This window comes from Geotrypetes seraphini, chromosome 3 (genome assembly GCF_902459505.1).
Source record: "Geotrypetes seraphini chromosome 3, aGeoSer1.1, whole genome shotgun sequence".
In the NCBI taxonomy this organism is placed as follows: Eukaryota; Metazoa; Chordata; class Amphibia; order Gymnophiona; family Dermophiidae; genus Geotrypetes; species Geotrypetes seraphini.
Window position 1 is genome coordinate 221,105,689 of NC_047086.1, and position 24,515 is coordinate 221,130,203.

A 24,515-nucleotide genomic window follows, 5' to 3' on the forward strand; every position below is an offset into this window, starting at 1 on the left:
GAAACTGCTGCAATGCCTAGATGCCATTGGTATCTGGGATAAGGTGCTGAACTGGTTCCGTGGCTTCCTTATATACCGCACCTATCAGGTTCGTTTTAATTATGAGCTTTCCGACACATGGAGCAATCCATCTGGTGTGCCCCAAGGCTCTCCACTATCCCCATTGCTCTTCAACGTCTACATGTCCTCACTGGGCACGAAGCTAACCCAGCTGGGGATAAAACTATTTAGTTATGCAGATGATTTTACGATTATCATCCCATTCACCAATTCTGTCTCCGAAACTATTCCCAAAGCTTCAGAAGCTATAAACATGATGGAACAATGGATGACAAACTTTAGGCTCAAACTTAATTCAGATAAAATGACTTTTTTCATTGCTTCACCACATCCACTTGACATTAAATCACCCCTCTGTATCAATAACCTTAGTTACCCTATCCAGCCCTCCATAAAGATACTAGGTGTAACTCTGGATCAATGCCTAACCATGAAAGACCAAGTAGATTCATTAATCAGAAAGGGATTTTTCACTCTCTGGAAACTCAGATCCCTTAAAGCTTATTTTGTTACATCGGTTTTTAGAATCCTAGTCCAATCCCTCGTACTAAGCCTGCTTAACTACTGTAACATCGCCTATTTGGCAATTTCCCCAAAAAATATGCGACGCCTACAACTGTTGCAGAATGCGGCAGTCAGACTAATCTTTGGACTAAAAAAATTTGACCACGTGACACCCTACTATCGGCAGCTACATTGGCTGCCGATGAAGGCACGCGTAAAGTTCAAATTTGCCTGTTTCTGCTTTAAAGCATTACACGGACTTGCCCCCAAATACATTACTGACCTTTTCTCCTTCTCAACCAACAGACACAAGAGAAGTTCACATTCCAACTTTGTTTCCCCCCCAGTGAGAGGTTGCAAACTGAGAAAACACCATGAATTCCTTCTCTCACACCAAGCAGCATCATGGGGTAAAGACCTAGAATAATTACTTTCGCCTTCTACTTATGAGGTATTTAGGAAACGTCTAAAAACACACCTGTTCCTAAAACATCTTGACAACTGATCCACTTATCTCTTTCCTCTCAATAGCGACCTACTGTCCCTTTGATCACTTTTCTCCTCAACAATGAATTTCCTGTCTAATTACTTCTCTTTCTTCTTCCCCTCTTGAAGTCAGTCAATTTGTACCTTTGCTTAATCTTTTGTAAACCGCATAGAACTTCACGGTATTGCGGTATATAAGCTGTTATTATTATTATTATCATTACTGTGATATATATCAATATGTTAAATGAAACATGTTATTGGTACTAACCTTTATAAAAAATGTGACACAGATAATAAATAAAAAAAAGTCGAGAACACTTATTTGGACATTTATTCTCAGCACCATATATAGTACTTGTAACAAACCTGAACCAGAGGCAGGATCGGACTGGGGACCGGCGCGCGCCCCCACCCGGGGCTGAGACCGATTCCCCTCCGGAGCCGGGAAAGGGGTAGGGGGGGGGGAGAGAGGAGCAGTGGGATCCGATCCGGAGCTGGAGCACGTGTACAATTTGGATTCCCCACCCCCGGCTGAATTTTGATGAGTCGCTGGCGCAGGCGCCATGAGGAGTGACACAGAAACACACCTCACGCCACCAGGACTCAGTGTTTTAGTGTTCAATGTTTTTAGAATAGTGTAATTTTAATTTTGCTAACAATTTGAATGTAGGCCCCTCTTGATCTTGAGGCCCTAGGCTGAAGCCTAGTTAGCCTATAGGAAAATCTGGCCCTGCTTACAAGACATTTGCCCAATCAGTACTGGAGAAACTGGGGCCATTTTGAAAGTTGCCTGCATAGTGGAAGCTAGCTCTGTATCCTTTGACACAGCTATGTGAAACAGGGAACCTGAGTTGGGATTTGGAAATCGTTGATGACTGGATTGGCCTGACACTGGAAGTGATTTCTGAGATAAGTTAAACTTGTTTTGTAACGCTTGAACAGTTTGTTTGATAGATCATTGGCATTTGGTAATTATACAGCGTGCAGTTTTTGTGCATTGATTTGGCACTATGGCTCAAAGTGGGGAGTGTTTTTGAAAATTCCCTTTTGAGTAAATGGATTTTTAAGTGGAGTTTTCTTTTAACCTATGATTGAAAGTGTGCCTGCATTATGTAGCCATTGCTAAAGTTGCAGAGATTGTATTTTACTGAGTTCTTTTGCTCCACTTTATTAACATTTTTTGTCACTTAGGGCTACTTTTACGAAGCCGTGTTAGCGGCTTTAGCGCATGCGACTTTTCATCACGAGCTAACCCCTGCGCTAGCCGAAAAACTACCGTCTGCTCAACGCTATTACATGCGTTAAACCACTAATGCGCCTTTGCAAAAGGAGCTCTTAATTTCTTTGTCATTTAATTCTTTCCCACTCCAACAAGTATAGGATATAATTGTATGATTTTCAGTGATTTAATATCCTCTCTTTTTATGTGAGAAATTGAAATTTCTCATTATGTGTTACCAGGTTTGTTAGCCTTCCTAATTTCTGTCAAAATGTCAGTGTCTCTTCAATCTGGACTTGCAGACTGTGGCAAGTTTCCCACCACTATCCTCTTCCCCATCACACATGGAATTTCTACCCATTAAGATTCTACATTGCATTTAGCTCACTGCAGGACTTTTATCTTGTTTGACTCTATGCCATCTTTAACATATAGTGCCACTCTCACATTCCCCCTCCCCCACTTGATCCATCTTAAAGCACAGTTACTTACCGTAACAGGTGTTATCCAGGGACAGCAGGCAGATATTCTTTACGCATGGGTGACGTCACCGACGGAGCCCTCGGTACGGACCTTTTTAACTAGAAAGTTCTAGTTGGCCGCACCGCGCGTGCGCGAGTGCCTTCCCGCCCGACGGAGGAGTGCGTGGTCCCCAGTTAAGATAAGCCAGCTAAGAAGCCAACCCGGGGAGGAGGGTGGGACGTAAGAATATCTGCCTGCTGTCCCTGGATAACACCTGTTACGGTAAGTAACTGTGCTTTATCCCAGGACAAGCAGGCAGCATATTCTTTACGCATGGGTGACCTCCAAGCTAACAAAGAGGGAGGAGGGATGGTTGGCCATTAGGAAAATAAATTCTGAAGTACAGATTGGCCGAAGTGCCCATCCCGTCTGGAGAAAGCATCCAGACAGTAGTGAGTAGTGAATGTGTGAACTGAGGACCAGGTGGCAGCTTTGCAGATTTCCTCAATGGGTGTGGAACGGAGGAAAGCGACAGAAGCGGCCATAGCTCTCACCCTGTGGGCAGTGACAGCACCGTCCAGTGACAGACCGGCCCGAGCATAACAGAACGCGATGCAAGCTGCAAGCCAGTTGGATAGCGTCTGTTTAGAGACCGGTCGACCGAGACGATTAGGGTCGAAGGTCAGGAAGAGCTGAGGGGACAAGCGATGAGCCCTTGTACGATCAAGATAGTAAGCCAGGGCACGCTTGCAATCAAGACTGTGTAATGCCTGTTCCCCCGGATGTGAATGAGGTTTTGGGAAAAAAACAGGCAACACAATGGACTGGTTGAGGTGAAAAGCCGAGACAACCTTGGGAAGGAATTTTGGATGGGTACGCAGAACCACCTTGTCATGGTAAAAAACAGTGAACGGTGGATCGGCGACCAGTGCATGCATCTCACTAACCCTCCTGGCAGAGGTGATGGCAATGAGGAAAAGCACCTTCCATGTGAGAAGTTTGAGCGAAGTTGTGGCAAGAGGCTCAAAGGGAGGTTTCATGAGGGCTGATAAAACCACATTCAGGTCCCAGACGACCGGAGGAGGCTTTAGAGGTGGTTTGACATTGAAGAGACCCCTCATGAATCGGGAAACCAGAGGATGAGCCGTGAGAGGTTTTCCGAGGATAGGCTCATGAAACGCAGTGATGGCACTAAGGTGGACTCTGATTGAGGTAGACTTGAGGCCAGCATCGGACAGAGAGAGCAGATAGTCCAGTACAGTTTCCACCGCCAATGAGGTGGGATTGTGATGATGGAGGAGACACCAAGAGGAGAACCTGGTCCACTTCTGATGGTAACATTGGAGGGTGGCCGGTTTCCTGGAGGCATCCAAAATGCGCCGGACAGGCTGAGACAGATTCTCTGGAGATGTCAGCCCGAGAGAAACCAAGCTGTCAGGTGGAGCGAAGACAGATTGGGATGCAGAAGAGACTGATGCTGCTGTGTAAGTAGAGTAGGAAACACAGGAAGAGGAATGGGCTCCTTGGAGCTGAGCTGGAGTAGGAGGGAGAACCAGTGTTGGCGAGGCCACCGAGGAGCGATGAGAATCATGGTGGCCCTGTCCCTGCGGAGTTTGGATAAAGTCCGCAACATCAGAGGTAGTGGAGGAAAGGCATAGAGGAACCGATCCGTCCAGTCGAGCAGGAATGCATCTGGGGCCAGATGGTGAGGAGAGAAGAGTCTGGAGCAGAACTGGGGCAGCTGATGGTTGTGAGGAGCTGCAAATAGGTCCACCTGCGGAGTGCCCCAGCGAGCAAAGATGGAGTGGAGCGTGGGAGGATCCAAAATCCACTCGTGAGGTTGAAGGATGCGGCTGAGATTGTCGGCCAGGGAGTTCTGTTCGCCCTGGATATAGACCGCCTTGAGGAAGAGACTGCGGGCCGTGGCCCAGGTCCAAATGCGTAGAGCCTCCTGACAAAGGAGGCGAGATCCGGTTCCGCCCTGCTTGTTTATGTAGTACATGGCGACTTGATTGTCTGTGAACAGGAGAAGAACCTGAGGACAGAGAAGATGCTGGAAGGCCTTGAGAGCGTAGAACATGGCTCTCAGTTCTAGGAAATTGATGTGATGTAGGCGCTCCTGCGGGGTCCAAAGACCTTGGGTGCGTAGGTCTCCCAGGTGAGCTCCCCATGCATAAGGGGAGGCATCTGTGGTGATGACCATGGAATGAGGGGGCAGATGAAAAAGAAGGCCCCTGGAAAGATTTGAGGAGTTCAACCACCATTGTAGAGATCGCTGAAGAGACGATGTCACAGAGATGGGATGAGAAAGAAGATTGGAGGTCTGTGACCATTGGTTGGCCAGAGTCCATTGAGGTGTCCTGAGGTGGAGTCGCGCCAGGGGTGGCACATGCACCGTCGAGGCCATGTGGCCCAGGAGGACCATCATCTGTCTGGCAGAAATAGAGGGATGAAGGAGCACCTGACGACAAAGGTGGAGCAGAGTCCGCTGACGGTCGGAGGGGAGGAACGCCCTCATTAGTGTGGTGTCGAGGACTGCTCCAATGAACTGAAGGCGCTGTGTGGGAAGCAGATGCGACTTGGGGTAGTTGATCTCGAACCCCAGGAGATGGAGGAGAGAGATGGTATGATGAGTGGCTTGTAGCACAAGTGGAGACGTAGGTGCTTTCACTAACCAATCGTCCAAGTAGGGGAACACCTGGAGGTTGTGAGACCTGAGGAAGGCCGCCACCACAATGAGGCATTTGGTGAACACCCTGGGTGATGAAGCGAGGCCAAAAGGTAGCACTTTGTACTGATAATGGCGGTGGTGCACCTGGAATCGCAGGTAGCGACGTGAAGCTGGATTGATTGGGATGTGAGTGTAGGCCTCTTTGAGGTCCAGGGAACATAGCCAGTCGTGTTGAGAGAGAAGAGGGTAAAGCGTGGCGAGGGAGAGCATTCTGAATTTCTCCCTGACTAGACACTTGTTGAGGTTCCTGAGATCGAGAATGGGACGGAGGTCTCCTGTCTTCTTTGGAACTAGGAAGTAACGGGAGTAGAATCCCCGGCCTCTTTGTTCCGGAGGCACCTCTTCGATGGCATTGAGAAGAAGGAGGGATTGGACCTCCCTCAGGAGGAGGGGGATTTGAGTTGAATGAGAAGCAGACTCTACGGGAGGATTGTCTGGTGGAAGAGTCTGGAAGTTGAGAGAGTAGCCGTGGCGGATGATGTTGAGGACCCACTGGTCCGAGGTGATGACCTCCCAACGGCTGAGGAAAATGTGGAGCCTGCCTCCGATTGGCTGAGGAAGAGGCAATGAGGGTGGAAGACTGGCTAAGCCCTGGAGAGAGGAGTCAAAAGGGCTGAGATGGTTTGGTAGGAGGAAGAGGCTTGGCAGGTTGATTAGACTGGGCACGAGCCTGGGTGTGTTGGTGTTGGCGGGCCCGTCTAGGTTGCTGTGAAGGTGGATTGAGTGGTCTAGTGGAGAACCTGCGCTGATACGAGGCCTGTGGTCTGTAAGGATGAGCAGGTGGAGCCTTTTTCTTAGGTTTTATGAGAGTGTCCCATCTGGTCTCATGGGCTGAGAGTTTCTGCGTTGTGGTATCCAGGGACTCTCCAAATAATTCATCTCCCAGACAGGGGGCGTTGGCTAGTCGGTCTTGATGGTTGATATCCAAATCAGAGACCCTGAGCCAGGCCAGGCGGCGCATAGCCACAGCAATGGCAGATGCACGGGAGGTGAGCTCAAAAGAATCATAGATAGAGCGCACCATAAATTTTCTCAGTTGGAGCAGGCTGGAGATATGCTGCTGGAAGAGTGGAACCTTGTGTTCAGGCAGGTACTTCTGCATGGCGGAGAGTTGCAGGACCAGATGTTTCAAGTAGAATGAGAAATGGAATGAGTAGTTGTTAGCCCTGTTGGCAAGCATGGCATTCTGGTAGAGTCGCTTGCCAAACTTGTCCATTGTTTTGCCCTCTCTGCCAGGAGGGGTAGAGGCATAAACACTCGAGCCCTGAGACTTTTTTAAAGTGGACTCCACTAGGAGAGATTCATGAGGTAGCTGGGTTTTATCAAATCCCGGAATTGGGATAACCCTGTAGAGGCTATCAAGTTTACGGGGGGCCCCAGAGACAGTCAGTGGGTTTTCCCAATTTTTATAAAAAGTTTCCCGTAGGATGTCATGTATGGGTAACTTTAAGAACTCTTTGGGAGGTTGATCGAAATCCAATGCCTCCAGGAAAGCTTGTGACTTCTTAGAGTCAGATTCCAGAGGCAAAGATAAAGCCCCCGACAACTCCCTGAGAAATTTAGAAAAGGAAGATTGTTCAGGCTTAGATGTGGTATCGGGGGCCGAAGGCTCTTCGTCCGACGACGATGCATCCTCCTCGGTACCGGGAGGGGATTCTTCCCACAGGTCTGGGTCTCTGACATCGGTGTGCGCGTGTCGAGAGACCGGAGTGGAAGGCTCGGTATGATGAGTTTTAGACAGAGACTTGCCTGAGCGTACCGAGACGGTACCGGGGGATGAAGACCTGTGTCCGTCTCGGTCCCGGGAAGAACGGTGCCGGTCAGGGTCACGGGAAGACCGGTGTCCTGTTCGGTCCCGAGGAGGATCGGTCGTCGTCAAGGCGATAGTCTCGGCATGGGTCTGGAGATGCGACGCCGAGAGAATGGGCATTGAGGAGTCCAAAGGTACCGATGGGGTGGATACCGGTTGGACGGTGCGGGGCTCGGGCCGGTCTGGTACCGAAAGCAGCGGTGCCAAGATAGAGGGCAAGAGCTGTTGAAGTTGCTTTTGGAGTTGTTCCTGCAACTTATCCTGGAGGATGGCCGCAATGCGGTCATCCAGGGGTGGCACCGGAACCACTTTTTTCTGTTTTGGTTCCATGGGTGCCGCTCTACGCCCCGGCGATGAGGAGGCCGATGACGAGGCACTCACCGATATCGGGGCGGAGCGTTTTTTGGGTCGGCGTGGAGCCGAAAGGGCTGGAGTCGCCACCGAGGTGGGAGGGCGCTCAAGGGTGGAAGGCTTCTTAGCCGGCTTACCTGGCGCCGGCGGCGCCGATGTCGTTTCAGGCGGTGTCGAGGTGGTCGGTGCCGATTTCGACGGTGCCGCAGGTGAAGAAGTCGAGTCCATAGTCGGGCCGGTGCCGAAAAGTAGATTTTGTTGGATTTGACGATTCTTCAACGTGCGTTTTTTAAGAGTGGCACAGCGGGTGCAAGAGTCCGCCCGATGCTCCGGTCCCAAACACTGTAAACACCAATTGTGTGGGTCAGTGAGGGAGATCGGGCGTGCACACCGCTGGCACTTCTTAAAACCGGGCTGCGGGGGCATGAATGGGAACACGGCCTCCGCAAAATCAAACCCCGAGGCCTGAATAGTGACAACAGGCCCCGCCGGGGCAGGAACGAAAAATAAAGCAAAAAGAAAGTTATTTTTTTTTTTTTTTAATAAACTGAAAGAAAAAAGTACCCGAAGGTGAATAAACGAAAAAAGAACGCGAGCGGGAAGGCAAAAAGAGAATTTCAACGGAGTTGAAAAAAACACACGTCTTCTTCGCTCCGCGGAAACGAAGAAACTGGGGACCACGCACTCCTCCGTCGGGCGGGAAGGCACTCGCGCACGCGCGGTGCGGCCAACTAGAACTTTCTAGTTAAAAAGGTCCGTACCGAGGGCTCCGTCGGTGACGTCACCCATGCGTAAAGAATATGCTGCCTGCTTGTCCTGGGATAATACTTTGATATAATTTGTACCCTGGATCATAGGACCCCCTTTGGTTGTCTTTCTTTCACAAGGTCGCTGAAATTTCTATTATGTCTAATTCTTCTCAGACACAACGATGCTGACATAAAGATTGGCCTTTACTACCGACCGCCAGGACAGAGGGAGGAGACAGACTCGGAAATGATAGAGGAAATTAAACAAGAATGTAAGACAGATAATGTCATAATCTTGGGGGATTTCAATTTTCCGGGAATAGACTGGGACCTGGGAACCTCTAACTGTGGCAAAGAGGCAAAGTTCCTGGAAGTGCTAGGGGACTGCTTTCTGGAACAGATGGTAGGAGAGCCGACGAGAGGAAACGTCACCTTGGACTTGATCCTTAATGGCATTACGGGTCCGGCGAAAGAAGTAGAAGTCACGGTCCCGCTGGGGACGAGCGATCACAACATGATCAACTTCAAATTTGATGTCGGGAAAGGGAAAGGTACCGGTACCAAAACCTCAACCACAACTTTAAAAAGGGAAGATACGACAGCATGAGAGCCATGGTGAAAAAACAGATCAAGAAAAAGATGGGCAAAGTCATAACGGTGGAACAGGCATGGTCCCTACTGAAAAATACTATCACGGAAGTACAAAGCCTCTACATTCCACGGATGTCCAAAGTAAAGAAAACCAAAGGCAAAAGAGAGCCGGCGTGGCTTACCAAAGAGGTGAAGGAAGCCATAAATGAAAAGAAGGACTCCTTTAAGACATGGAAATGCACGAAAACATCCGAAGCTTGGAACAAACATATAGATGATCAGAAAAAATGTCACAAGGCGGTGAGGGTTGCCAAAAAGGTCTACGAGGAGAAAATAGCGCAAGAGGCCAAAAATTTCAAGCCCTTTTTTAGATATGTAAAAGGGAAAAAACCCGCATGGGAGGCGGTGGGACTGCTGGATGACCTGGGAGGAAAAGGGTGCATCAAGAATGACAAACAAATTGCAGACAGACTGAATTCCTTCTTTGCATCTGTCTTTACAAAGGAAGACACCGCAACAATACCTGACACAGTGAAAGTTCAAGGGAGTCGTAGAGGACAGCCTCACTACAGTAGAAGTGGACTTGGACCAGATTTACCACCAGATCGACAAACTTAAAAGTGATAAATCTCCTGGACCAGACGGAATTCATCCGAGAGTCCTAAAAGAACTGAAATTTGAAATCAGAGAACTATTGCAAAAACTTGCCAACCTATCAATTAAAACAGAACAGATACCGGACGACTGGAAGATAGCGAACGTCATGCCGATATTTAAAAAAGGATCGAGAGGAGTGCCAGGCAACTACAGACCTGTGAGTCTCACGTCTGTCCCTGGAAAGATGGTTGAGGCGCTGATCAAAGATAGCATAGTCCAGCACCTAGACACACACGACCTGATGAGAGCCAGTCAACATGGGTTCAGGAAAGGGAAATCATGTTTGACGAACCTACTTCAATTTTTTGAGACAGTGAACAGACAAATTGATAGTGGAGAACCGGTGGATATTGTATACTTGGACTTTCAGAAAGCGTTCGACAAGAGGTCATTCAGAACGAATGCAAGGCGGTTCTTCTTCACTCAGAGGGTGGTGGACACCTGGAACGCGCTTCCCGGAGAGGTAATAAGACAGAGTACAATTCTGGGGTTCAAAAAGGGACTGGATGACTTCCTGGAAGCAAAGGGGATAACAGGGTACAGATAGAGGTTTACCGTACATTGAGCGAATAGGGTATGGATATTTTAGGTTAGGTAGGGAACACTTTCAGGTCATGGACCTGGGGGGCCGCCGCGGGAGCGGACTGCCGGGCACGATGGACCCCTGGTCTGACCCGGCAGAGGCAACACTTATGTTCTTATATGTTCTTATGTTTCACATGTAAGACTTCTCAGGAAACTACAAGGCCATGGAATAGAGGGAGATATACTAAGATGGATAGGCAAATGGCTAGAGAACAGAAAACAGAGAGTGGGCATAAATGGGAAGTTCTCAGAATGGGAAAAAGTGACTAGCTGTGTTCCCCAGGGCTCGGTACTTGGAACCATCTTATTTAATATTTTCATAAATGACCTAGAAGAAGGAACATCCAGTGAAATCATCAAGTTTGCAGACGACACAAAGCTATGCCGGGCAATCAGATTGCAGAAGGACAGCGAGGAACTCCAGAGCGACTTGAATCAATTGGAGAAGTGGGCAGATAAATGGCAGATGACGTTTAATGTGGAAAAATGCAAAGTGATGCATTTAGGCAGAAAAAATAAAGATCACACGTATAGTATGTCAGGTGTAACTCTGGGAAAGACCGAACAGGAAAGGACCTGGGTGTACTGATAGATAGGACCCTGAAACCGTTGGCGCAATGTGTGGTGGCGGCGGCGAAGAAAGCAAATAGAATGCTAGGCGTGATAAAGAAGGGAATTATGAGTAGATCAGAAAAAGTTATAATACCGCTCTACAGAGCCATGGTCAGACTGCACCTGGAATACTGCGTCCAGCATTGGTCTCCATACCTAAAGAAGGATATAAAACTGCTAGAGAGGGTGCAGAGATGAGCAACAAAGCTAGTGAAAGTTATGGATAACCTGGACTATGAGGAACGACTTAGGAGGCTGGGGTTGTTCTCCCTTGAGAAGAGGAGACTGCGAGGGGATCTGATTGAGACTTTCAAAATACTGAAAGGATTCGACAAAAGAGAGCAGGGAAAGCAGTTATTTACAATGTCCAATGTGACATGGACAAGAGGACATAGACTGAAGCTGAGGGGGGACAGGTCCAGGATGAATATCAGGAAGTTCTGTTTCACGCAGCAAGTGGTGGACATCTGGAATGCTCTCCCAGAGGAAGTATTTGCAGAATCCACCGTTCTAGGATTTAAGGGTAAACTAGATGCACATCTCCTTAAGAGTGGCATAGAGTGATATAGGTAAGGGTAAATTAGATGCACATCTCCCTTGAGAAGCATACAGTGATATGGGGACCAAAACTATGCCAGGGTACACCTGGCGGGGCCTCCGCGTGTGCGGATCACCGGACTTGATGGACCCAGGGTCTGATCCAGAGATAGTAATTCTTATGTTCATTTAATATCATACATTCTAGCTCTCCAATCTTACTTTTCATTGTCTAAAAAAACCTTTGGGGGTTTTTCTTTATATTCAGAACCTGCCTAGAAGTTGATGGGGTTAATTTGAAATCATGTATCTCTTTCTGCCCTTTATTTAAATGCACTTGGGCTACTGCCATTCTTATTATAACTTCTCTATCAGTATATTGTAAGTTCTTGCATTTTTCCAGTGTCTTTTGAAAATAACTAGCATAAATAATAACGTAGAGCTGAGAGACTGCATTCTCCGAAGATTTGGTAGTTTAAAACCTGTTCTTTCTGTTTTTGAAAACATTAGCATCATCAGCCTGGATCCTCCCTGAATAGGGTGAACACTTCCCCCCAAATGTTGCCCAGTATCTAAAAAAAATTTTAAGCCTTCTTCCCAGAACCATCATTTCACACATTGACATCCCACAGGTTTGCCTGCAAGGACTATTTATTATCTATCACATCTCTACCTTTTAACTCCTGAAAAACAGTAGCAGGAACAGATTATGAAACTTATACATCAACTAGTATTTTAGCCCGTTACATTAACGGGTGCTAGAATATATGTCTGTCTGTCTTTATTTCTGTCTCTCTCTCCCTCCCGCTGTCTTTCTGTCTGTCTCTGTCCCTGGCCCCCTTTGTCTGTCTGTCTTTATCCCAGGACAAGCAGGCATGATATTCTCACATGTGGGTGACGTCATCTACGGAGCCCCGGCGCGGACAGCTTTTCAAGCAAACTTGATTGAAGTTTCAAGTTTGCACACTGCACCACGCATGTGCATGCCTTCTCGCCCACTAGAGGGCGCATCCCACCTCGTGGTCCTCAGTTCAATTTTTTCCGCGGAGCAAGAAAGCCCTGTGGATCTGAGCTCCAGTGTTTTTGCCTTCTAGCTGCCGCGTTTAGTTTGTTTTCCCATCGAATTAGTTCGCGGTGCTGTTTTTCTTTTCGGTTCTTTTCAAAAAAAAAAAAAAAAAAAAGTATTTCGTTTTTCGTCTGGCTCCGGGGGCTCCCGGAAGCCGTGGCCGCGGGACGTCGGTACGTTCCCGGCCCTCTTCTTTTTCTTCGTGGATGTCCCGTCCTGTTACGGGATTCAAAAAGTGCAGCCGGTGTGAGAGGTTGCTTTCCATCACTGACCCTCACCGGTGGTGCATTGTCTGTCTTGGGCCCGAACATCCGACAGAGTCGTGTGATCGCTGTGCTACCTTCCAAAACAGGGCTCTCCGTCGCCGCAAGGCCAGAATGGCGGAATTGTTCGCCGTCGACGCACCGCCTAAGGCCTCGACGTCGGCCTCGGCTTCGGCCCCGGCCTTGACCTCGGCCTCGGCGTCCTCGGGGGCCTCGGCCTCGCCTCGGCCATCCTCCTCGAAGGCGTCGTCCGTGAAGCAAGCTTCGGGTAAGTCCTCTGTTCCATCCCCTTCAGCAAAGAAGCCATCCTCGAGTCAGGCCAAGGCGGGTGGGTCGACCCCGGCCCCGCATCAGACCTCGACTCCGCACACCCCGAGGGAATACTCGAGACCGAGGTCGCCCTCCAGGGAGTGTGCCCCGGACTCGGAACTCCCCACCTTCGTGGGGATTCCGGCCTTCCAGGATCTCCTCCGAGCTCTGATCTCATCGGAGCTGTCGGGAGCCCTGGAAGTGTTGCAACGTGTTGCGGTTCCGGCGGCCTCGACCTCGGCCGGGGCGCCTTCGGTCTCGGAGGCCCCGGCCTCGGCTCCCTCGACCACGGGAGCCCCGGCCTCGGCGACCTCGGTCTCGGGTACTGTGGCCCCGTTCACCTCGGTCTCGGCCCCGCCCCGGACCTCGACCTCGGGGGAACCCCCTGAGCGGAGTGTAAGGCCCAAAGAAAAGTTGCGCAGAGTGCGCCGTCTTTCCTCCTCTTCCTCCGGGTCTTCCAGGCACGCCTCGCCCTCGACGCGACCTCGGACGGGGCGTCGATCGAGGAAGTCTAAGCGGCCCCGAGGCTCGCCTCGGCGCGACCGTTCCTCGTCGTTCGGGGGCGAGGCGCTGCAGGTGTCGGAGTTGCGCCTCGACAACCCGAGGCTCCTCCGCTCACCTCGTGGGAAGTCTTCCCGGGCCGCCTCGCCGAGGAAACGGGAGAGTGTCCCACGAACCCCGGGGTCCTCACCCAAGGGTTCTGCGAGGAGGACAACTTCCCCTTCCCCCTCGAGGGCCCTCGAGAGGGGATCCTGGGACTCGGGATCTGTTAGGGATCCTCATTATTCCCATGAGGCCTCCCCCCTCTCCTCGGTGGGGCGGTCGAGAACCCCGTCTCCCCAGGCTAGGCCGTCCTCGTTTTCATCCTTCGTTCAGGACATGGCCCAAGCCCTGGGGATTGACCTGATGGTAAGTTCTCGGTATTCCAAAGAATTTTTGGAGGAACAGGACCTCCCCACTCCTCCTAGAGAGGTGCCTAGACTCCCTCTCAACAGTGTCCTTTTGCAGACCTGGCTGAAGAACTTGTCAAACCCTCTTACAGTCACGTCTGTACCTTCAAAAATGGAATCGAAGTATAGGACGATTCCTCCTAAAGGGTTCGATAAGGCGCAGCTCTCACACCAGTCTCTTCTGGTGGAGTCTGCTCTAAAAAAATCACAGCCCTCACGGGTTTCTGCGGCGGTTCCACCAGGCAGGGAGGGGCGGACCCTGGACAAGTTTGGCCGTCGCCTCTATTCAAATTCCCTGATGGCCACCAGGGTTCTAAATTACGCCTTCACCTTTTCCTCCTATTTGCGTGGTATGGTGAAGGACCTCCCTCAATATCGAAACTCGTTACCGGACTCCCAAAGAGCAGGATTCGATAAGTTTATGTCCAACCTGTCCCAATTGCGGTTGTACCTATTCCATGCAGTGTACGACGCCTTTGAGCTGGTTTCGAGGGTGTCGGCCCTCGCAGTGGCCATGCGCCGCTTGGCCTGGCTTCGCACCCTCGACATGGACCCAAACCTGCAGGAACGCCTTGCAGACTTGCCTTGTGTGGGGTCCGAGTTATTTGACGAGTCATTGGATGCGGCGACCAAGCGCTTGTCGGAGCAGGAGCGCTCTCTAGCATCCCTGGTCCGCCCCAAACCTAGGCCCCCGCCGCAGAAACCCTTTCGGCCTCCGCCGCGCCGATACCCTCAGAAGTCGACCCCGGCTTTCTCGAGACCGCCTCCGAGACGTCCGTCTCAGCGAGGCAGAGGGGGACAAACCCAAGCCCCGGCGCAGGGCCCTTCTAAGCCCGCGCCTTCCTTTTGACGGGCTGAGCGGACGGGGCGGGTTCCCCTCCGCACTTTCACAGGAACCCCTTCCTATCGGGGGCCGTCTTCGGTCCTTCCTGGAGGCATGGACCGGGATTACCTCAGACGCTTGGGTGCTCCGGATCGTCTCCGAGGGCTACTCGCTCAACTTTGTGTCCTCGCCGCCGGACAGTCCCCCAAGTTTAGTCCCCTGCAATCGTTCGCAGCTACCGACCCTTATAACCGAAGCAAAAGCCCTCTTGAAGCTTCGGGCGGTCGAGCCGGTCCCCAAGGACCAGTGGGGTACGGGGTTTTACTCCCGCTACTTTTTAGTTCCAAAAAAGACCGGGGACCTGCGCCCCATACTGGACCTCAGGAAGCTCAACAAATTCCTGGCCCGGGAGAAGTTTCGAATGCTATCTCTCCCGGTTTTGTATCCTCTCTTGGAGGAAGGGGACTGGATGTGCTCCCTCGACCTGAAGGAAGCATACACCCATGTTCCGGTGCACCCCGCCTGCCGAAGATTCTTACGATTGCAGGTGGGGGACCTCCACCTCCAGTACAGGGTACTGCCCTTCGGCCTGGCCGCGTCCCCACGAGTATTCACGAAGTGCATGGTGGTGGTTGCGGCAGCCCTGAGGTCACGTGGACTCCATGTGTTCCCTTACCTGGACGATTGGCTCATCAAAGCCCCGACCAGGGAGGGGGTTATCTCAGCGACCCGACAGTCTATTGCCTTCCTGCAAACATTCGGGTTCGAGATAAACTTTCTAAAGTCTCAGTTGAGGCCGTCTCAGTCTCTTCAATTCATAGGTGCGGTGCTGGACACGGTGCGCCTGCGCTCCTACCTGCCGACCCAGCGGTTGGAAGCCTTGGTACGGATGAGCCGCCAGGTCTCCCAACTATCGAGGGTGTCGGCCAAGCACATGATGATGCTGCTGGGCCATATGGCCTCGACGGTACATGTCACGCCGTTTGCGAGGCTACATCTGAGGATCCCTCAGTGGACCCTCGCGTCCCAGTGGCGTCAGGAGTGCGACCCGGTGTCTCGCCTCATTTCGGTGACTCCGCTTTTGCGGAAATCGCTGCGTTGGTGGACAGACTCTTCAAATCTGTCCATGGGGCTACTGTTCCGCACTCCGCCTTTCCGCAAGGTCCTGACCACGGACTCCTCGGAGTACGCGTGGGGAGCCCATCTCGACGGTCTTCGCACGCAGGGCCTGTGGTCGGCAGAAGACCGTCGCTGTCATATCAACGTGCTGGAGCTGCGGGCCATCTTCCTAGCACTTCGAACCTTCGTTCACATATTGCAGGACCAGGTAGTCCTCGTCCGCACGGACAACCAGGTGGCAATGTACTATGTGAACAAGCAGGGGGGAACGGGGTCTTGGCCCCTCTGTTCCGAGGCTCTCCGCCTGTGGGAGTGGGCGGCCTCCCGGAACATCTTCCTCCGGGCGGTCTACATCCAAGGAGAACGGAATTGCCTGGCGGACAAACTCAGTCGACTTCTGCAACCGCACGAGTGGAGCCTACACTCAGCAGTTCTGCGCGAGGTTTTCGCTCGCTGGGGAACGCCACAGGTGGATCTGTTTGCCTCTCCGGAGACACACAAACTACCACTATATTGTTCTCGGATGTACTCGCGGGACCGTCTAGAAGCGGATGCCTTCCTACTAGACTGGGAAGGGAGGTTCCTGTATGCATTCCCTCCGTTTCCTCTGATCATGCGAACGTTGGTACACCTAAAATCGTCCACGGCCACGATGATTCTCATAGCACCTCGGTGGCCGCGTCAGCACTGGTTCTCCCTGCTGCTCCAGCTCAGTGCCAGGGAGCCTCTTCCCCTGCCTGTATCTCCTTCTCTGCTGTCTCAGAGTCAAGGATCCATGTTACATCCCAATCTGCAGTCATTGCACCTGACAGCTTGGTTTCTTGTTCCCTGACTCCTCCGGACCTGTCTCAATCGGTGAGGGAGGTGTTGGAAGCCTCCCGCAAGATCTCGACGAGGCTTTGCTATGCGCAGAAATGGACCAGGTTTTCCACCTGGTGTTCGTCTTTTCACCTGGATCCGGTATCAGTCCCGGTATCCTCGGTTTTGGACTATTTATTCCATTTGTCGCGCTCTGGCTTGAAAACCACTTCGGTGCGGGTTCATCTCAGTGCGATTTCTGCTTTCCACCAACCTCTGGATGGACGCCCTCTGTCACTCCATCCCTTGGTGACACGCTTCATGAAAGGGTTACTCAGGGTTTGTCCCCCTCTTAAGCCTCCGTCGGTCGTGTGGAATTTGAATGTGGTCCTGGCTCAACTGATGAAACCCCCTTTTGAGCCACTCAACAAGTCCCTCTTGAAATTTCTGACTTGGAAGGTAGTGTTTCTGATCGCCCTCACCTCCGCCAGGCGGATTGGGGAGTTGCAAGCCTTGGTTGCGGACCCTCCTTTCACTGTCTTTCATCACGACAAGGTGGTTCTCCGCACCCATCCTAAGTTTTTACCTAAAGTTGTTTCTGACTTCCACCTCAATCAGTCCATTGTCCTTCCTGTGTTCTTCCCGAAGCCCCACTCCCATCCTGGCGAGACGGCGCTTCACACGCTTGACTGTAAGAGGGCGTTGGCATATTATCTTCAACGCACCAGGTCTCATCGGAAGGTTCCTCAATTGTTCTTGTCCTTCGATCCCAATCGATTAGGGCATCCAGTTTCCAAGCGCACTCTGTCTAACTGGTTGGCCGCTTGCATTTCCTTTTGCTACGCTCAGGCTGGCCTTCCTCCCCCGGGTCGAGTCACGGGGCACAAGGTCCGAGCAATGGCAGCTTCGATAGCCTTTCTCCGATCCACTCCGATGGAGGACATATGTAAGGCTGCCACTTGGTCTTCGGTTCATACATTCACCTCTCATTACTGTCTGGACACTCTATCCAGGAGTGACGGCCGGTTTGGCCAGTCAGTTTTGCAAAATCTGTTTTCCTAAATTGCCATCCTCCCACCTGCCCTACTTTGGTTAGCTTGGAGGTCACCCACATGTGAGAATATCATGCCTGCTTGTCCTGGGATAAAGCACAGTTACTTACCGTAACAGGTGTTATCCAGGGACAGCAGGCATATATTCTCACAACCCGCCCGCCTCCCCGGGGATGGCTTCCTTGCTAGTTATGGAACTGAGGACCACGAGGTGGGATGCGCCCTCTAGTGGGCGAGAAGGCATGCACATGCGTGGTGCAGTGTGCAAACTTGAAACTTCAATCAAGTTTGCTTGAAAAGCTGTCCGCGCCGGGGCTCCGTAGATGACGTCACCCACATGTGAGAATATATGCCTGCTGTCCCTGGATAACACCTGTTACGGTAAGTAACTGTGCTTTCTGTGTATCTCCCTGCCCCTGTGTCTTTCTTCTTTTCTTTCTGTCCCTTCCTCCTGCTGTCTGTCTTTCTATCTATCTGTCTTTCTCCCTGCCTTCTATGCAGCAGCATTTCTCTCCCACCACTTCCCTGTGCAGCAGCCAAAGCAGCATTCCCTCCCCCTCCATTTCCCTCCCCCCACACCACTTTCCTGTGCAGCAGCAGTAGCGTTTCCTCTACCCCCTTTTCCCTTCCCGCGGTCCCGACTACAAACTTGGCAATTCCAGCAGCGTGTGCAGCAGTCTTCACACGCTGCTTCGGGTCCTTCTACTGCCCTGATTTACTCTGGCACGTCCCTGATGACATCATCAGAGACACGGCAGAGCAAATAAGGGCAGTAGAAGAGCCCGAAGCAGCGTGTGAAGACTGCTGCACACGCTGCTGGAATCGCCAGGTTCGTAGTCGGGACCGCGGGAAGGGAAGGGGGGGCGGCGGCAAAGGACTCGGGTCCCGGGTGGCAGGGTCAGCGCAAGAGCCGGGGCGGAAAGTTGCTGGGCTCCTCGGGTCTGTTGCAGAGGCTGGGCCGGCTCCAATTCTCGGTTCGCCCCGGGGAGGGGGGGGCAGGAGACGCTCTTTGTGCCCCAGCCCTTCGGAGGGTGCATATGAGTAGCCGGGAGGCCTAGGCGATGACAGGGGCTGCGGCGGCCGTCTCCGAGTGACACCAACTCTCTCTTCTCCTTTTCTGTCACTCCCGGACCGCTGCCCCACGCCCTCTGATGACTATGGTATACAGTGGTACCTTGGATTACGAGCATAATCCGTTCCAGGAGCATGCTCGTAATCCAAAATGCTCGTTTATCAAAGCGAGTTTCCCCATAGGAAATAATGGAAACTCGCTTTGATGCGTTCCCCCCCCCCCCCCCGAGAACCGGCATTGCTCCCCTCGAAGGCCCCCCCCCGTGATCAGGCACCCCCTCCTGCGATCCGGCACCCCCCCTGCCTCGAACCGGCACCCTCCCCGACACGATCCGACATCCCCCCGACACAATTGGGCCCCGCCCCGCCACTTCTTACCCTCATCTGGGCACTCTTGAAAATCGGCCTTCTCCTCTGCTGGGCCTTCTGCGGATCGCAGGGGGGGGTGCCGGATCGCAGGGGGGGGGGGATGCCGGATTGCAGGGGGGGTGCTCGTAAATCAAGCCATGCTCGTTTCCGAGGCACCGATTTTGCAAATGTTTTGCTCGTCTTGCAAAACACTCGCAAACCGGTGCACTCGTAAACCGAGGTACCACTGTACTTTTATTTTTCCCCTCTGTGGCTGCCTCAAAATGTCCCGCCACCGAACGTGCCTGTCGCGTCTCTAGCGCACCTTCGGATACATAGTAAGCACGCATGCGCACTCTTGCCGGCACATCCTGACAGATCAGATCTCAGGGAACACGCGGTGAGTGTGCGCATGCACGCTTAGCGTTTTATTATTATAGATTAATAGAAGCTGCTTTAATACAGCTTTCACAATGCACTGTAAGTTACACCATCTAACTCAGCGGTATCAAAGTCCCTCCTCGAGGATCGCAATCCAGTCGGGTTTTCAGGATTTCCCCAATGAATATGCATGAGATCTATGTGCATGCACTGCTTTCTTTGTATGCTAATAGATCTCATGCATATTCATTGGGGAAATCCTGAAAACCCAACTGCATTGCGGCCCTCGAGGAGGGACTTTGGCACCTGATCTAACTGTAAAAATTAAACATTTTTAGAGCTACATTAAGCTTGTCTTAATTTTAAATTTTCTGGAACAAGAAAATAAGATAGATGGGAAAGTGTAATTAATACCTGTAACCCTGGAATGGCAGATGGTGGCGTCAGGCTCTGTCCAACTTGTGGGTGCAAAGGATGGTGTGTTGCCCGCCAGTAAACTTCCATGTATTCAGCCAAGTGCTCACAGGCATCCTCCAACTGGTTCTCATCCAGGATGACATCGAACATTTCCTGCAGTAGGATGAAAAAAAAAATATACACTTCTCCCTCCTATTCGTGGTTTCAGCAATCGCGGTTTCGATTATTCGTGGTTTTTAGCTTGCTGGCTCCCCCCCCCAAAAAAAAAAAATTACTTCAGCTTGCATAGAGAAATCACCGACTTCAAATGTTTGCAGAGAAATTCGCTGATTCCCAGCACTTTCTTCATTGTGTTTTGCCTTTCGTTCAGGCCAGGTCTCCCACCATGTTATTTGCAGTTTTGCCATATTCACGATGGATTTTTTAATAGAAAACAGCGAATAACATATGAAAAAGTTATTTGCGTTTTTTCTGTATTCACGGGTCTGTTAATCCCCTATCACAGCGAATACGGAGGGAGAAGTGTAGAAACTGATCATTTTGAGTTAGTAAGAGAGAGGGGAATATGACCCACGAGTCAAAGTGGGTTAAGATCTGTGAGACAAAGAAGGAGATTGAGAGCCCTGAGACCAGATGAGAAAAGGAATGAGATTTCTGAGCTGAAGAGAAAGGCAGGTTACACCTCTGTATAATGGCGTAGCAAGGGAGGGGGCAGGGGCGGTTTGCCTTGGGTGCCATCTTGGTTCTCCTCCCTGTCCCCCTCCTACTCCCCCCCCCCACTGCCACATGTGCGTGCCACTTCCCTTTCCCCTGTAAAGTTCCTGGAGTGAACAGCAACCCCCAACCTGCTGTCACTCCAGCATTGGCTCTTCCTCTGACATTACTTCCTGGACCCGCACCTAGGAAGTGACTTCAGAGGAAGAGCCGATGCTGGCACGACAGCAGGAACATTACAGAGGTACAGGGGAACAGAAGCAGTGCGCACATGGCAGGAGGGGGTGGGAAAGGAGCATGTAGAAGTGGGGGTGGCAGAGAAGATGGCATGGGAGGGGCACCACCGCCCCAGGCGCCACTCACCCTAGCTACGCCACTGCCTCTGTGTTAGGGAGGATGAAAGGGGTGAAACTCCTAAGTTAAGGAGAATGAGAGAAAGTGGGAATGTTAAGCTGGGGAGACTGGGGAGTTATGTTTCCTACTCACTGGTGGGCACTGCACAAGTTTATCTGCTGCCATCATCTGAACATTCAGATGTTTAACCTGTGACTTTCCTCGGGATTTAATCAGCCTCTGCAATACCTGCAAGAAATAATTCACAGAAGTAATTGTAGATATTATATTGACGTTTGAACCACAGAAGAGTTTTCTGGATGTTGGGAAAACTGAAATGTATTTGGAGTTGTTTAACAGCATCCAGCATGGTACAATCATGGTGCAAATTCCCAGCTCCAGCTCCCAGGCCTTTACCAACTGCTGTAGCACTCAGACCCCGATACTAACTCCCAGTTCTGCAAAGACTCCAGCAGCTCTACTCCATAGCTCTAACATTCAGTCCTAGACAATACCACCAAAGGAAATATTATACAAGTATTTACGGATTTGCTTACCTTTGGTGAAGATACCTTAACATATACAATGATTGGTGCCAGGGAGGTTTTAGCCAATTGTGCTGGATGGTTGATGGTATCAGCATCCAGAATCACCAACTGGAGGGTTTTTGCCAACTCAAAGATCCTTTCAATCTCACTTTGTACTTCAGCTGTAGAATAGATAAAACTGTGTAAGTGTAGCAAGTACAGAGAGGATAGCAATCACTTTGAAAGTAAAGCTGAAGTAGATTTCAGTATAGTCTTATTATTTCTGGGAACTTCTAAATCCTTGTTAAATGGTTTGAATGGGCAAAGCGCTACTGAAACAACCTGAAACACAACTGCTATTAGTAAAAGCAATCGTGTTGTACTACTGAGCATTCTAGCTGTGCTAGGCTAGTGTGTAAGAAACTCACCAATGCTGGAGCGAGTAGTGGAGCGTTCTATGATGGCCCGTTTGCCTGGGTTATTCAGGACAGAACGTTTGGCTAAAGAAAGGTCGGCTGTTACCCGAGTGATAGAAATCCTGAGGAGGGGAAAAATGCATATTAATAATGTTGGCGAAAATGAGGTCTTTTAACACCAGCCACCCTCGCTTACTTTTCCTATCGTGAACGTGCTAGAGTTCATCTGGTTTTGGATTGGACAGCTCAACCAGACTAAGTTTTCAAGTTTATTTAAAATTTCTTATACCGCCTAATCAAACCTTCTAGGCAGTGTACAAAAATGACTGACTAAAATACAGTTTAAAAAACACACAACACTAGGGCAAATACTAGCTTTTAAAGACAATAAACTAACAAAAAATTAACGAACAGACAAGTGGGAAAGGAGGGCTGGAACTACAATATGTAAAGAAAAAGAGAACATGTAAAGGAGAAGAACAATAGGAAGGGGAACAGGTGGTAACCCTGCCTTCATTACTGGTCTAGTCAATCTGTTAGGATGTCTGTTTTTCAGATTGTGGTCCAACAATATTGAATCGAAAGATCTCTGAATTCTACAGCCCAGAGTCTATTTGAACAGTGGGAGAATAAGATGGGAAATTTAGAGTATTTTCCTGGGTGATGCCAGGGCAGTGGAATTTGCTACCATGAGGCTAACAATTTCTTAAAGCAGTAAAAACTATTTTAGTGGCTTTGAGGATTTTTTTTGTAAGCAGACTGAGGTGCTGCTTTTCTCCATCAATAAGCAGGTGAAACACAGGCACACTTGTAAGGGACTTCTCCTGGAAGGATCTTCATCCGACAGAGTATTTCAAGGAACTTTTTTGAGGATTCGTGAGTAAACATAGGCATTTCCATACCATCTTTTTTTAAAAAACAACTTTTTATTTATAGAATTATTCACTTGCAATAACCACAATCTGTTGTGATATTAGAAATATTGTAATAACAAAAGGAAATCTAAACAAAGTACTTCTCAGGAGAGGAAAATAGTGCATGCAAGAGTTAGAAATTCTCTGTTTTCAGTTGCTAGTGTGAAATTTTGGAACACAATGACAGGTCAGTTGCGTTTGTGTAGTCCTAGAGATACTTTTAAGAGGCTTTTAAAGACACAACTTTTTGTTGATGTGTTTGTGAAAAGAGCAAATATGATTGATGATTGAAAGGGATTTGTGGTATTTCTTATAAAGCAGAAGATGTGGAACGGCGTAATAAAAAAAAAAAAATCTAAGTCTGTTTTGGGCCTAGGGTGCTAGTCGTCCAAAGTCGGCAGCATCTAAAATCCATTCTCGAAAAATACATCCAAAATATTTTTTTTTTGAGAATCGTCTTATTATATGTCCAGTCGTTTGATCGTTCATACCGCCAAGTCGTCAATCTTTAAACCCCATTCTTGTCCAAAAATTTGTCCAAGTCCAAAACACCTAGAACAATACCTTTTGGACATGGGAGGGGGCTTTCCTATGCCAGGTGCTGATGTTCTGGAGGCAGGAATGTAAGTTTTTATTCCGATTTTTATGGTGGTGTGTGTGTGGGGGTAGGGGGGTCAATGATCACTGAGGGAGTGTGTGGGGGGGTCTGTACTTTGTTCATGCAGTAGTTATCTGGTCACTGAATACCTTCTGGGCATTTAGACCTGTTTTTGGATCGCCTAAGTCACAACGTATAAGTTCCGTCTAGGTAGCCTCATCAAACTTTTGATTATTACTGCAGGATGACTAAGTTTGGTCAGCCCACATCCTGCCCACCTCCCGCCCTAACTACACCTTGAAAAATGCCCCTTTTCACTCTGGATGCACAGCGGCACTCAAGAGGCCTAAGATGCCTCTAGATATGTCCAAAACACATTTTGATTATCAGCACTTGGACGACCTGTCTTTTAGGTCAACCAAGTGCTGATTTAGGCGTCTTTTTAGATGTATTTTCATAGTGTTTTATCTGTGAGATTTTGTGAATAAGTAGGAATATGGTCAGCAATGTGGGCAGCAGAAATTTTTATTAGATATCAGATGTATTTTTTAAATACTTTGTATGACGAAGAATTGTAAGCGGTATATACATTTTGTAAATAAATAATGAAAAACAATTCACTTCGACTACAATAGTTGGAGGCAAAAAATTAGGAAATATATGAGAAAAAAGAAAATAAATCACCAACAAGGAGATACAATCACCATTCATCGTCTCTAGCTGGCCATTACAGTGGATTGGGGATCAAAGAAAAGGTAATGTTTATTAAATTAAAACCCACAACACATGTACATAGAAATCAAAGGAGAAAAGTAGTTTGAAGGGCTAGCGTCCTGGCTTTCTGAGCCATGAACTCCTGCAGCCTCTTTTGAGTCAATCTGGATAGATCTGGAAATATTTTAAACCTTAGGTCCCAAGACAGTAGATTAATAGTGCAAGGTCACCAGTACTGTGGTTCTCCGAGTTTTAACATCCAAAGGTGATTCCATAAAGTCTATAAGATTCATTCTGTAGAATTAATCATTCCTTTGATCCTCAGGTTCAGGATATTTCACTATC

At 49.7% G+C, this 24,515-nt stretch overlaps 1 protein-coding gene across 3 annotated transcripts in view; it reads right to left on the minus strand.

Annotated features, from left to right (window-relative positions):
- CACNB3 (calcium voltage-gated channel auxiliary subunit beta 3) overlaps positions 1-24,515 on the minus strand; it is a 144,985-nt gene that overhangs the window by 10,104 nt on the left and 110,366 nt on the right. For all 3 annotated transcript variants that reach the window (XM_033938798.1, XM_033938797.1, XM_033938796.1), the window contains exons 9-12: positions 21,957-22,066; positions 21,559-21,710; positions 21,155-21,250; positions 19,952-20,107 (exon numbers count right to left, since the gene is read on the minus strand). In XM_033938798.1, coding sequence (XP_033794689.1) covers positions 19,952-20,107; positions 21,155-21,250; positions 21,559-21,710; positions 21,957-22,066 — 514 coding nt within the window. The remainder of the gene's footprint in view (positions 1-19,951; positions 20,108-21,154; positions 21,251-21,558; positions 21,711-21,956; positions 22,067-24,515) is intronic.